General features: G+C 40.3%; 1 protein-coding gene across 2 annotated transcripts in view; it reads right to left on the bottom strand.

The window, feature by feature from the left end:
• Window positions 1-12097, bottom strand: part of ccser1 (coiled-coil serine-rich protein 1) — a 90840-nt gene extending 78743 nt beyond the window's left edge. The window contains exons 1-4 of one of the 2 annotated variants that reach the window (XM_028414179.1): window positions 11877-12097; window positions 6656-7670; window positions 5768-6185; window positions 3475-3659 (exon numbers count right to left, since the gene is read on the bottom strand). In XM_028414179.1, coding sequence (XP_028269980.1) covers window positions 3475-3659; window positions 5768-6185; window positions 6656-7645 — 1593 coding nt within the window. In that variant the 5' untranslated portion in view covers window positions 7646-7670; window positions 11877-12097. Of the gene's footprint in view, window positions 1-3474; window positions 3660-5767; window positions 6186-6655; window positions 7671-11530; window positions 11567-11876 lie in introns of those variants that run through there. The other variant, XM_028414180.1, reaches the window with a different exon arrangement.
• Window positions 12098-12229: the final 132 nt, after the last annotated feature.

Below are 12229 nucleotides of genomic sequence, written 5' to 3'. Positions count from 1 at the left end.
TTTACTGACCACATACTAACTGAGGTTATGAGATGTTCTCTGGAAACATATTTCCACCATCAGCAATTTTTTTTCTGTACCCCAAAAAATGGCAACACAAAAGGTCAAAATAAATAATACTTGATTCAGGAATGTAGGCAACACCACTAATAATGAGAACCACAAACACTACACTATTCTAACTATGGAAGTGATTACAAGAAGAATCCAAAAGCTAAAATGTATCGGTGCCATTGTCATATATTTCGAATATATAACAACCACAGCTCTCATCACTAATGTTTGGACACAATCAACCACCCAGCCACTCTCTGTATCGATCTACTGATATCTGAGTGCATCAGCATCAATGCTTACAGACATCCACACCCCTCCTTTGAATCGTCCATTCACCTAAATCAGCATCCTCTGAGGCTGTACCAATATGAAGCCAGTGTATGATGTCTGAACATAAAAGATTTCAGTGCTGTTTTCATTTTTCCCCTCACTAGATGCTCGGTGCAGTAAACATCAGCAAAAGACCAGAATGCATTTCAGTGTAATGCACCTGAACACAAGACCTTATTTCAGGCATTAAAGCTAATAGCTAAAAGGTATTGGAAAAGAAATGAAGACCCATACTGTGTGATGCTACTGCACACAGACTTCATTTGAAGCTAAATTACCCATTTTAATGCAGCCCTCTAACCACAGAAATGTGTTAATATGGTTTTACAACCCAGAGTTGTCACCTTTTTACCTCACTTATGTGATTTGACTGAGTATAATCTTTGAGTTAATAGAGATAATATCAGATTCTAGTCTCATTAAAAGATGGCTTCACCTCTTTACTGTCATGCAGAATGTCATCCAAAACAGGGATAAGAGGAAGCAGGAAATTCTTCCTCTCTTATAACTGGTTTCTGTTCACACTCTGGGTATAAAGTCTATGAATATTACATTTATTCAATGCTTTAGGGTGGCAAATGCTTTAAGATCAAGAAAGAGTGATTTGGCTTTGCAGGCAGGTATTGTGGCTTCTAGCAGTGCATAATATTGTATGCAGACTAACAAATTACTTTCATTCTGTCTGAGTAGGCGCATCACAGCCAGTTGTATTTACAATTTGCCTGAGGGCATAAATTGGAAATCTGTGCATAAAAAAATAAATAAACTACCCTCACTGTCAGTTTATCTCCTGACATTTGTCACAGTCTCCTCCTGTAAATAGAGAATAATCAGTCATCCTAGTGCCAAGCAAAGTTCTCTTTTTAGATTCAATAAAGTAATCCAGTTGAAATTTAAAGGAACAAACACCAGAACTTTATTCTGTTCCCTTTGTTAAAAACTAAAGCTGCATATTATGCACGGCCATACAAGGTTTTATCAAACACTAACTGCACAGCCACAAGTGGAAAACCTCCTGCATGGCCTTAATTAACAGAAAATCAACTTCTGATATTAAAAGGGTATAAAAAAGTATGCATCATCTGATCACTATCTGTAAATAGAGGGAACATTTTCAGCATTATCAGTCATATTTTCAAGAATAACAGTGACCAATTATAGTCCACAAACTTTTCCATGAGATGAAACATTTACAAACTGTAAAGCTGATTTCTGTCATGTATAACAAGCCTAATAACCTCACACTTAGTTGTTTGTTCTGTGGTGACATCTGTACATGCATGTACAGGACCTGTGAGTGAACATGTGTCCATTCCCTCATACACAACTGACAGGAATGTGTTAGTAACAGAGCCGACTATTCTGCCATATCCTCTATGTCACTCAAAAGTGTGTGATCAAAGTTCTTCGGCTTGTCTGAAAGATAAGAGAGAATTTCTAAAGAACATCATAAGTAATTCTTCTTTGTGAGCTTGTTTTGAGTGTGATCACTGTCGGCCTGTCACAGTGTTATCAGAGCTGTCATTGAGGGACTTATGAGCAACAAGCACTGAATATGCTGGTACAATAAATATACTCAGCTTCCTGAAGGGATATCATAAAACAAACAATGGTTTATGTATGCATAGCCTTGCCTTCTTTAACAGAGGTACCTCACAAATTAGTCACTACAATCTAAATCTTTATGCAGATTTATGATAATTCAGCCCTGTCTGGACTGAAATGGCATAGCGGCAATAAGTGTTGTGTTGAGTACACCTTAGTCTGCCCTGCACAGGCGCTTTTTCCCCTACAGGCCTCCAAAACACATAAATACCAGAATGAACCACATGGTGTGTGTATAAACATTAAGCACACCATTGTAATCCTTTTATCTGTGCCTTCACTGCCCTTCTATTTAATTGAAAGATGTTATTGTTTGCATGCTTTTACTTATATTGTACATAGTGCAGGAACACTCAGGGATAATTAAGGTGACTAATCCAGACTTTTTTTATTTGTGCCTTTGTGAAGTGCCTTCAGCTAACCAACAAACTTTTATGAAGCTTAGAGAGGTGGTGGTACATAATTTAATATACTCTCGCAGGCTCTTACCTTTCCCTCCATAAGTCAAGTCCCTTAAGGGCCCTTCAAACGCACAGAGGAGGAAAGGAGAGATCACACCATGTTTACTGAAGTGTACGTCAAGAGTATGTAAGGTTCATAGCAACGTACTGTGTACAGAATGTCATCGCCCTTTTTTAATCTCGCAGTTGAAACCTATAGACCCTGAATATACATGGGATCAACTTAAACTAGCTTCCATCCACCTGTGTTTCCTCGTGTGTAATGTAAGATAAATAACTGATATGTGGAACGGGCTGTAGCCTATTCTCACAGATGAAGTATACTTCAATAATCACAGCTCAAAGGTTTTCACAGTACTCTGTTCGTTCTAACTGAATGCTTACACTTGACTTTAGCTGTTAAACATCTGTACTTAGTGACACATTAAAACTGCAGGTGCCACTATTGTGGCAAAATCAATACAGTTCCACAAATCATTTTGCTCTTAGCTCTCTTTACATCCCATTAAATTACTTCTCAAAATGTTTAAGAGTGTAAAGGTAGTCATTCAGCAAGTGAAAATTTACGTTGAGTCAAGTACACTGTGTCTAATTTGCACAGGGCCAGAGGCATGAGTGGTGCTTGAGATTAGAAAGTATCAGGCAGTATATTGTAGGGGGAGGGTTAGCAATTACATCTGGTCTTTTTATCCACTTTAAGACGAGGTGATCAGTATATAAAACCCAATCTGGTGATCGGGAGAGAATCTTTCTGTGATAAAAAAAAATATGTTATTCTTGCCCTGGAATGTCAAAGCTATAACTAAGATTAGTTGTTTTTTGTCTTAGTTTTTTTCTATTGAACATAGATAGATGTGTATAGATAGATCTTTCATATTGCTAGTTGTTGTCCAACCATTTACACAAAATATCAGATATGACAGTGATATGACAACAACTGACCTAAATCATGCAAAATAAAGCATAAAAACTCCAAAACAACACATGTTAGTATTCATGATAACATCAGCTTAGGACCTACCAGACTTCCCAGTTTAGAGGATGAGGAGTTGTTTCTGTGTTTGAGCAAACCACATCCCTCCATGCCTGGGGCATCTCTATGGTTTCCATGGATACGAGGCCCACCAGCCCCCTCAGACGAGGAGCGTAGACGCCTTTCCATCCTCATCACCTCATGGTAGGGGCTGGCACTGCTGCACAGAGAACCTGGAGGAAAGAAACCAAGAGGAGGACAGACAAAGAGAAATAATTAGTTTATGTGAGTCCACCGGCAGAGATGTTATCATCTTTTATTATATTTCTAATGTCCAATTTCCTGTAAGAAATTGTGTTTCTTTCATAAAACTCAATGACAAAGCAGCCCATGCTTATTCTGCAGTTTAAATGAAATTAAATATTACCTTGATTAAGCTCTGTAGCTTTATTGCTTTTGGTCAAATGGTATTAATTTGGTAATAACCTTAACAGCTTGAAGGTGGATGTGAGATTTCCACTGATCAGTGAGACAATGGAAGAATCCTATAACTGCTCTATTTTGATCTACTAACAGACAGAACTGAAAAGACAAAGACAATGCCACATCCTCTTACTGAGCAACAACCACAGAAAAACAGGACTGTATGCCAACAATTTTCTTTCAGCCTGCTTCTTGCTCCACTCCGAAAACAACAAACACACACCCACATTATTTACTCTACTACCTCCGATCTCATGATTTTACTCGGTAAACAAAAAAGCATGGACATGGCACAGAAGAAGCTTGTGACTACCATGTTTTTTGTTTGTCTTTAAGTTCAGACAATTCCACCTAAAGAGACCTATAATACCTGGAACAGAGCCCTGTCTGTGTTTCCTGCTGACCTGAAGCTAGAAATCAATTCGAGCTACTTTCCCCGCAAGCATGGATTTTAATACAATGTGTGCGTTCACAATGTTATGTACTGAAATAGACCATTAATAACACACTAAGAGACTGCTGGCAGATGGCTCTGCAATCATGCCAACTTTAAAATGCACAACATCACACATTGGGCAATTACAATGTTCACAGTTACTCTTTCATCTCTTCTGGAGTTTATATAATAATACAAAAAATTGTGATATTCTGATATTGATTTTTTGCTCTATGTGTATGCATGAGAGATTGTATAACAAAGTGTGAGTATAGGGAATATGTGACGCTCACATCATTAACTGATTCCTATTTACACAGTCCAAGGGAAACTTACTATTGCTATAGTAGTATAGTCATACCAAAGTCTGACAAGAACAACTGTTGCAGATCTTAATAATTAGTTGTAGATTGTTTTGTTTATGTTTTCATCTTCTGCAATATGTTGCAGCAGGTGAAGTGTGTAAAAACAGTAATGAACCATCATTTGAAACATATTTTCAGCATGACATGCTTCAGACAGCCCCAAAATGGCTTCGATTTCTTAGGCTGAAGGCATCTTTTCAGATTAATGATCTAAAATGCTCCTAGAAGTGACAGCTGCAATAGTTTTGAAACGGACTTGCAGCTGTCAAATTTCTAATGATGTTTGGAAATAGTCAAAACCTTTTGAAGAATTTTGAAGCTAGGCATTATGTCTGTACTAGTCATCTCAGCCCTTCAGTCATCAAATAAAAACAAGCTATGAGACATGGGTTTAACAGTCCAGATTCCTGGGAGAAGGCTCTTTAAGAGGCTTTGTAATGAACTCTCCAAGAGTTCTATTATATTTAAACGTGTTTAATAAAATAAAACAACAACAACATAATATTTCAACTACCTAATGAATGTTTAACATCAAAGTCAGTGACTGTGTACTGCAATGCGGTTACAATAAATCAGCTATTATCTTTTGGTAAACAGAGTAAATTCCAGCAATAATTAACATTTAAATTTTATATGGCTCTCACCTTTGACCAATACATTTTACTAGAAATTCATCTTGGAGTCTAACTGGATAAATTGAAGAGGGCATTCATAAGATATTACAAAAAAATGTGTACCATATTTAAATAAGTTTCTTCAGGTGCTTCAGAGACATTGTGTTCCCGTAATACCCAGATGGTTGGCACAGAGGCGTACACAGTAAATATACACAAACATCTAAGCCAGTGCACAGTCTGTACTGTGGGTGCCTTTGAGATAACATACCTTGCAACTATCTCATCACAGAGCAATGTCAACCACATATAAAAAGGGGTGTTTGTTATCATGTGAAATCCACTTGCTTCTGTGACTCACACTGCAGACCATCGTGTGTGATATTGGTGTGCCTGAGGCTGCGGCTTTGCATGTAAATCTGTGTTTGCATGGCTTTTCATACCTGCATGTGGCTTCCGCAGGTTAGAGGACCTCGGTTCATGGCAACCACAGAAGCTCCCTCTTTCTTGAAGAGAAAGCGTGTTTCTCGCCCTCTTTTCCGATTGCTCTGGGTTGGAGTGACAACCCTCGCTGCGTACCACACATGCCTCGCTCTCGCTCGTGGTCTCTGTGTGGTAACCTGTCTTCCTCTCCAGGACCAACTCTTTCCTCTTCACTGCTGACTCCTCTTTCCTCGCTTCCTTCCGTTCCTCCTCCCTCTCCTTCCTCTCTTCCAGTGATTGTTCCTGCAGAGGTAGGCAGGGCACAGCTGTCTCTGGCTCTGACAGGGAAACGGCAGTTTCATAGTCTGTGTTGTTGGCTGTGCTGGTGTCTGGGAGTAATGGTTTTTCAGCACTGGACTGGGCAGGAGTAAAGAAAACCTGGGAAGAGAACACAGCACCTCAGCAATTATGTCTGTGTCCACAGGCCCTAAAGACTGTTTAGTCACACAATTGTAACACTTCAGTGGCCAAAAAGTACAGAACTTTGAAAATAGCAGAGTTCAATCTTTGGCCAGGATGTAACTGAATAAAATATTCAAGAGAAGACAAGATGTGAGCATGAAGGTGTGAAATGTGAAGGGCAGTTTGCAGACATAGGCAGCTTCACTTTTCATGCCTTAGCTCTTTCAATAAAAAGCCTCTTCATGCCTGCTGCACAATTTTTGTGCCATATTTCACAGTTTCCAAACAGTCACAGTCACAAATATTCCTTCTTTAATGTTTGAGATCCTGACCTCTAACAGCACCTGTGGCTGTATTATGATTTTGTAAAGCACTATTTTTTTATCCACTTGTTTACAGCAGAACATTTTTTGCATGATGTATATAATAATAATTAAACACATTACCTGGGAGGTAGACACAGCCACACTGAACTTCTCTGGAGCAGGCAGGGGGTCAGAGGGAGCAGTGTCAGTGGTTGGCCCAGGCACAGAGTCAGGTCCTGGCCCTAAACCAGAGGGGCTGGGAGCTGGCAGCGCATCCACCTCTGACACAGAGTCTTCTGTGATAGGAATGAACTCAGAAGGGGTGATGGCTGTGGTTCGATCCTCTGATATCATAGGGGACTGAAGCGAACTCTCACCTCCAGCACCGAGCAGTTCACCTGGCCATGACCCTGGGGTGACCCCTTCTGCTCCTGGAGTGATAGTAGTGGAGCTGGGAGGCTCCAGATTCACTTCTGGAGGTCTATGATGATCAGATGTGCGAGAGAAGCGGTGGTGGGCTGAGAACGACTTTGGCAGCAGTTGCTTTTTTTGCCGTGATGACCGTTTGTTGTTATTACTGCCACCACTGTAATCATCGAGGAACCCAGAGTCGTCACCTTCGTTGGCCCCTGAGCTGCTGATGCAGTTGATGAACACATTTCGATTGGCTGTGGAGGACGTTGAGGAGGCCTTGTCGAAGTCCTCGGTCTGAGAACGGGTAATTTTCTTTTGCCGGTGGCTGCCAAACCCAAACGAGTGCCGTGACTTTGGGCGTCCACCACCCTCGCTGAACCCTGTTGACACTGATGTTGTTATTGTTTGCTGGTTGTTTCCATTTGCATCAGTCGCCTGTGTAAGGGGCGGCGTGAGGTTTAAGTTGATAGGTTGGACACGTGGATCGCTGTTCCGTTTATGTGCAAAACTGAGAGATGGAGTGCGGAAAATGCTCCGGCGTTTCCCAGTACTGCCAGAACTGGAGTTGGTGCTGGAAGGCGAGGAGGTGTGAACGCCATTTCCGACTCCACCTGAAGATGGAGAGGAGGGGAGAGACTCCTGTCTTTTACTACTGCTGCGGCGAAAAATCGGCAGGCGGGAAACAAGAGTAGAACGGCGTGATCCTGATTCACCCATCTAGAAGCTGGGACAGTGGGGCACTCTGAGGGAACAAACACAATACACAGATTACCTTTACTATACTGTTATCCTTCACTGATTCACATCTGACATAAAAATATTAAGGCATTTATTTACATTCAAAATGTATGAAAAATGCTACCTAATGTGGTAAGTAAGAAAACTCAAATAACTAACTAAACAGTTAAGGCTGTGGAGCCTTACACAATTTATAAATTAGCACAAAGGACCATTTTACAGCTAAAATGAGCACAGACTGAGCAATCTCACATTAAGTTCTCACATTTCCCACGCTGAATGAGTCAAGACAAGTTTAGGCTGCAGATGCTTCTTTGGCAAATGGCGGTGTCATATGTGACAGATTTTCCTATTCAGGCATTACGAAGGCATGTGTAAAAAAGTTCTTTAACCTGTGAAATTAATGTGATGAAAACATTTCAACAAACAGCTGCCTGAAAGCAGAACATTTATCTCTAGGTTTTCCATGTGTGCAAAGTGGTTATAAACTTGTCGCAAATTAAAGATGCCTGACTGTGGTGTACAAATAGAAAACACTGCAATATTATCTGCAATTTAACTAAACCAAACTGACTGCAACAACTGCAACATCTGCAGAAAGAAAAACATGAAACCCAATAAAATATGGCAACTCCACCAACTAAACCATCCCACCACCGAAAGCTGCATCACTCAACTAACAACGTAACACCCACAAGTCAACAACTGCTGAACCACAGGAACTCCTTATATTTAACACAGCATTCCAGTATATGTCACAAAAAATGGCCATTGCTGTGCTTCATAAATAAAATAAGATGATCCAGTCTGGTACACATGACCCATGCTCCAAAACGCACAATGTTTTTAAGACACCTGTGCATAAATGTGATTACTGCTGGTATGATAGCTAGAGGGGTGACTTCTGTTTGACATGCTACATATTACAGTTATTAGACATCTGAAACATGCAGAGACAAGAAACACTGACAAAGTGCCACAGCCTGGCAGGCTGATCCTGATAAATTACCCAGTTACTCAGTTCTCTCAGACATAATTAGAAAAACACAACATGCTAAAAAGAACAACAACTGTTATTTTGAATAAAGAGAACATTGCTACTATCTTGTCACCCTCTAAACTGCATTATATATCTTTCAAAGTAGAAACAAAGAGCTTCATTTGTTATGTAATCTTCAACTCATTATAAAAGCAGCACTTATTGTTTTACTGCTTTCAGGAACAGACCAAAGTTCCTTTTTTGAGTCACATATACTTACGTTTTGTTTTTCTGCAATCAATAAAGCTAACAGTGACAGCATGTAGTCCTCGTAACGTTGAAGAAGCTCCCACTGCAAGAGCTGCTGAAGTGTTTTGTTTTCGATCTCTGTGTAATAAGCTTACATTAACACCCTTTACTGAAGTGGCTTATTAGCGTGTCACCTCCTTCAAAGCAAATTTGATTAGGTTCTAAATGTTATGCAGATCACACCACAAGTTGGCATCATAAGATCCATCAAAATGAACAGAAATATTCAATTAACAAATAATGACAGGATATTCCCATGCCACAAAATACTACTTACACTTTTTTTGTGTCTAAAATCACCTGAAAACATATGTGCAAGCCCAGACACACCGCAGGTTATCAACATTGTGAGCGAGCCATCCATGGCTTTTAGTGTCCATGTCAACACAAAGCCATTTGACCTGTCCCTCACACTCTGACCTGTCTCATTAAGACAAAGTAAACATCTTCCACCTCATTAGACTGAGATTAACAGAGATTGAGAAAGCCTCTGAGGTTTACCTGACAAATCAGTGAGAAAACATTTTTTTAAGCAAGTGTCTGAAGGCTTTGTGGAGAGTGAAATGTTAGGTGGAGTAATGACGTGCATGTTAATAGGTTGCATTCACTTGGTATTAACATAAGCCGACTGTAACATTGCTGTCTGTTTAAAGTGACAACATTCTGTCATTCAGACATAGAACACCTTCCAAGACACAGACAGAGAACCACAGGAGGAAGATCTGTTCAGAGCCGACCTTCCCTTCCACATTGACATCTGCATATGAGCATGCTACATTCTTGTCTCTCTGTTGACTGTGTCCACATACTTCCTCTGTGCCATGCATTTTTCATTAAAGTTCATAGTGGCCAAAAGTGTGCAGATCCTCATAACCCTGTTGATCTCATTTTGGTACCTTTGGTTGTAATTATTATACAACGTAGTGTCACATTTGCTTACTTCCTCACTGCTCACTTACTGTAGTGCACTACAAGGGAAGCAAAACTTCACCTCATCTCAGTTCCTCTTTAATATAGCTGTTTTTTCCGTAACTACATACAGAATTTAAGTAAAATGATCTTTACTTCCACTTAAAAGCTACTGCATCACTACAGTTTTAAAACTACCTGCAAGTTTCTCAACAGCCTGAACATTTTCCCACAAGCAGCCTCCTAATGGAATCAGTTTGGTCACAAAGCAAATAAACCAGCAGTCTAATCCTGCACTGCACACTCTCGTCAACACACCCTTAAACTGGTTAATAATCAGCAGGCTAATGCACCTTACATTAGTACTCTCAGCACAATTTTACACTGATACATTTTTATCTGTCAGTTTGAAAGAATATAAGGTGTGTATGGGGTGTGATAACTGGGTGTTTCCTAAAAAAAACAGGTTCTTAATGGGATATGCTTCTCTACAGTAACCACACACTGTGTCACCCATCATATTCTATTACATGTCAAGAAAGATTATACATGAGACAATGTTGCATTAGCATTCATAGCACTAAAACTTGAGAGGCATTATGTGTTCATTTTAGCCTAAGGTTTTTGAAAGGAGGTGTTTGTTCATAGGCTGGGGGAAGGCTGTTACTTTGTATATAATGATATTACAATACAATTTCCCAAAAATGCTGGGATGCTGGGACATCAATGACTTGTAAATCAATCAAACCCTCTATTTTGTTGAAAATAGTATAACTACAACATATCAACAGTTGTGCTTTTTTGAGAAACAGGGTTTTAAAAAATTGCTTAAAATATAATAACTTGGGCAGGTCCTAACAACACACCTACAGGCCAGGACCTGTGATCAAAACAACAAGCTATCTTGAGCAAGAGGAAGCCTATTTCACCAGTAATCTCAAACCTTTGACCAGACAGAAACACTGCCAGTGTGAACAAACATAAAAATCTGTAAAAAATCACTACATATGCCATTATGTGAACATCAGACCATTGTGCCATTGTGTTAATGGCAAAACAAGATGGCTGTGAGCACAACGCAGTGAAACCTGAGAAAGCACATGCAAAAGACCTGCATGTTGACAGTAAATACTTGGCTGCAACATCCAATCTACATATCAATCAGAGTTAATTTTACAATAATATGTGGCAAACATACAGTATATGCTAAGAAGATGTAATTCTTGTGACCAAATCATTGTGTTTTAAACTGTTATTACAAATCTACTGACTGACCACAGGGTGCCTGAGTTGACCAGTGAGAACTGAATATTCAACACATTTGTGTAATAATATATAACAATGTCACAACAGGGTAACAACCTGAAAACAGATATGATTACAGGCTACTTCATACAACTGTGTTATAATAATAATTGCTTGAACTGCATCAAGTGATGTCCAAACATTTACATACAATGATGTACAATACATGTCTTATGTGTTTGCTGTCAATCAACAATATATTGACTAATATTTCAAATCCCATCATACAGAGCTGTAGACGGTATTCACATGCATGATGAACACTGCTCCTTTAAGGTTTTGCTGAATGTGTTATTTTACAGTCTGTGATTGGAGGTTGTTGTGTGTTTTAATAAAGGGCTCTTAGCATGTGTGCTGCTTACAGTAACAGCAGGTAGCTTTTTTTATTCAGTCCATGAATGATCCACAGCTTGTTGTCATATTATTAAACAGACTGCAGGAGATGCAGAGATGAAGCAGCAGCTTAGCGGGACACCAACAACTGTCAAACCGAAAACACAACAAGCCTTTAAAGCCTGCCGACCTTAAATCCCGACTAGCTAGCTGTGCCAATACACTGACACTCTGGAGCTAACACTGACTGCGTTACTATCCGCGTTACTATTCTTGTGTGTCGCTTTCTTCGTGCTGCAAAGGTCAGCGGTGTCCGGAGGAAATGCTACAGCAGGCACCGTCCAGGCTAGCAGGTATAGCGGACACAAACGTTACCTTCAGCGGATTCCTGGAGTCCCCACCGAGGCCCCTCAGCGCGCACACGGCTGGACGCGTCTTCTCTCCGCGGTCATACGACTGATTATTTCCCGCAGGAGGATGTCCTGGGCTGGACTGGAACCGTACTGAGGTAGCACCTTGTGTTGCACTGACGCCGATATTACACCTCAGTGACGTGGAGGCTCTTTCCTCCTTCGTCTCTTCCGCGTTGCAACGGCAGGCCGCGAGCGTGCACAGCGTGACGTACCTCCTCAGCCTCCTCCTCCTCTTCCTCCTCCTCCTCCTTTTCTCACAGCAGCATCCTCCAGCAGGTGGATGGATGGATCTATAAAAACCGCCAGATGTGCCTC

The sequence above is a fragment of the Parambassis ranga genome, chromosome 9, assembly GCF_900634625.1.
Source record: "Parambassis ranga chromosome 9, fParRan2.1, whole genome shotgun sequence".
In the NCBI taxonomy this organism is placed as follows: Eukaryota; Metazoa; Chordata; class Actinopteri; family Ambassidae; genus Parambassis; species Parambassis ranga.
The sequence above is the reverse complement of the archived record's forward strand: the minus strand, read 5'-3'. Positions and strand labels throughout refer to the sequence as shown.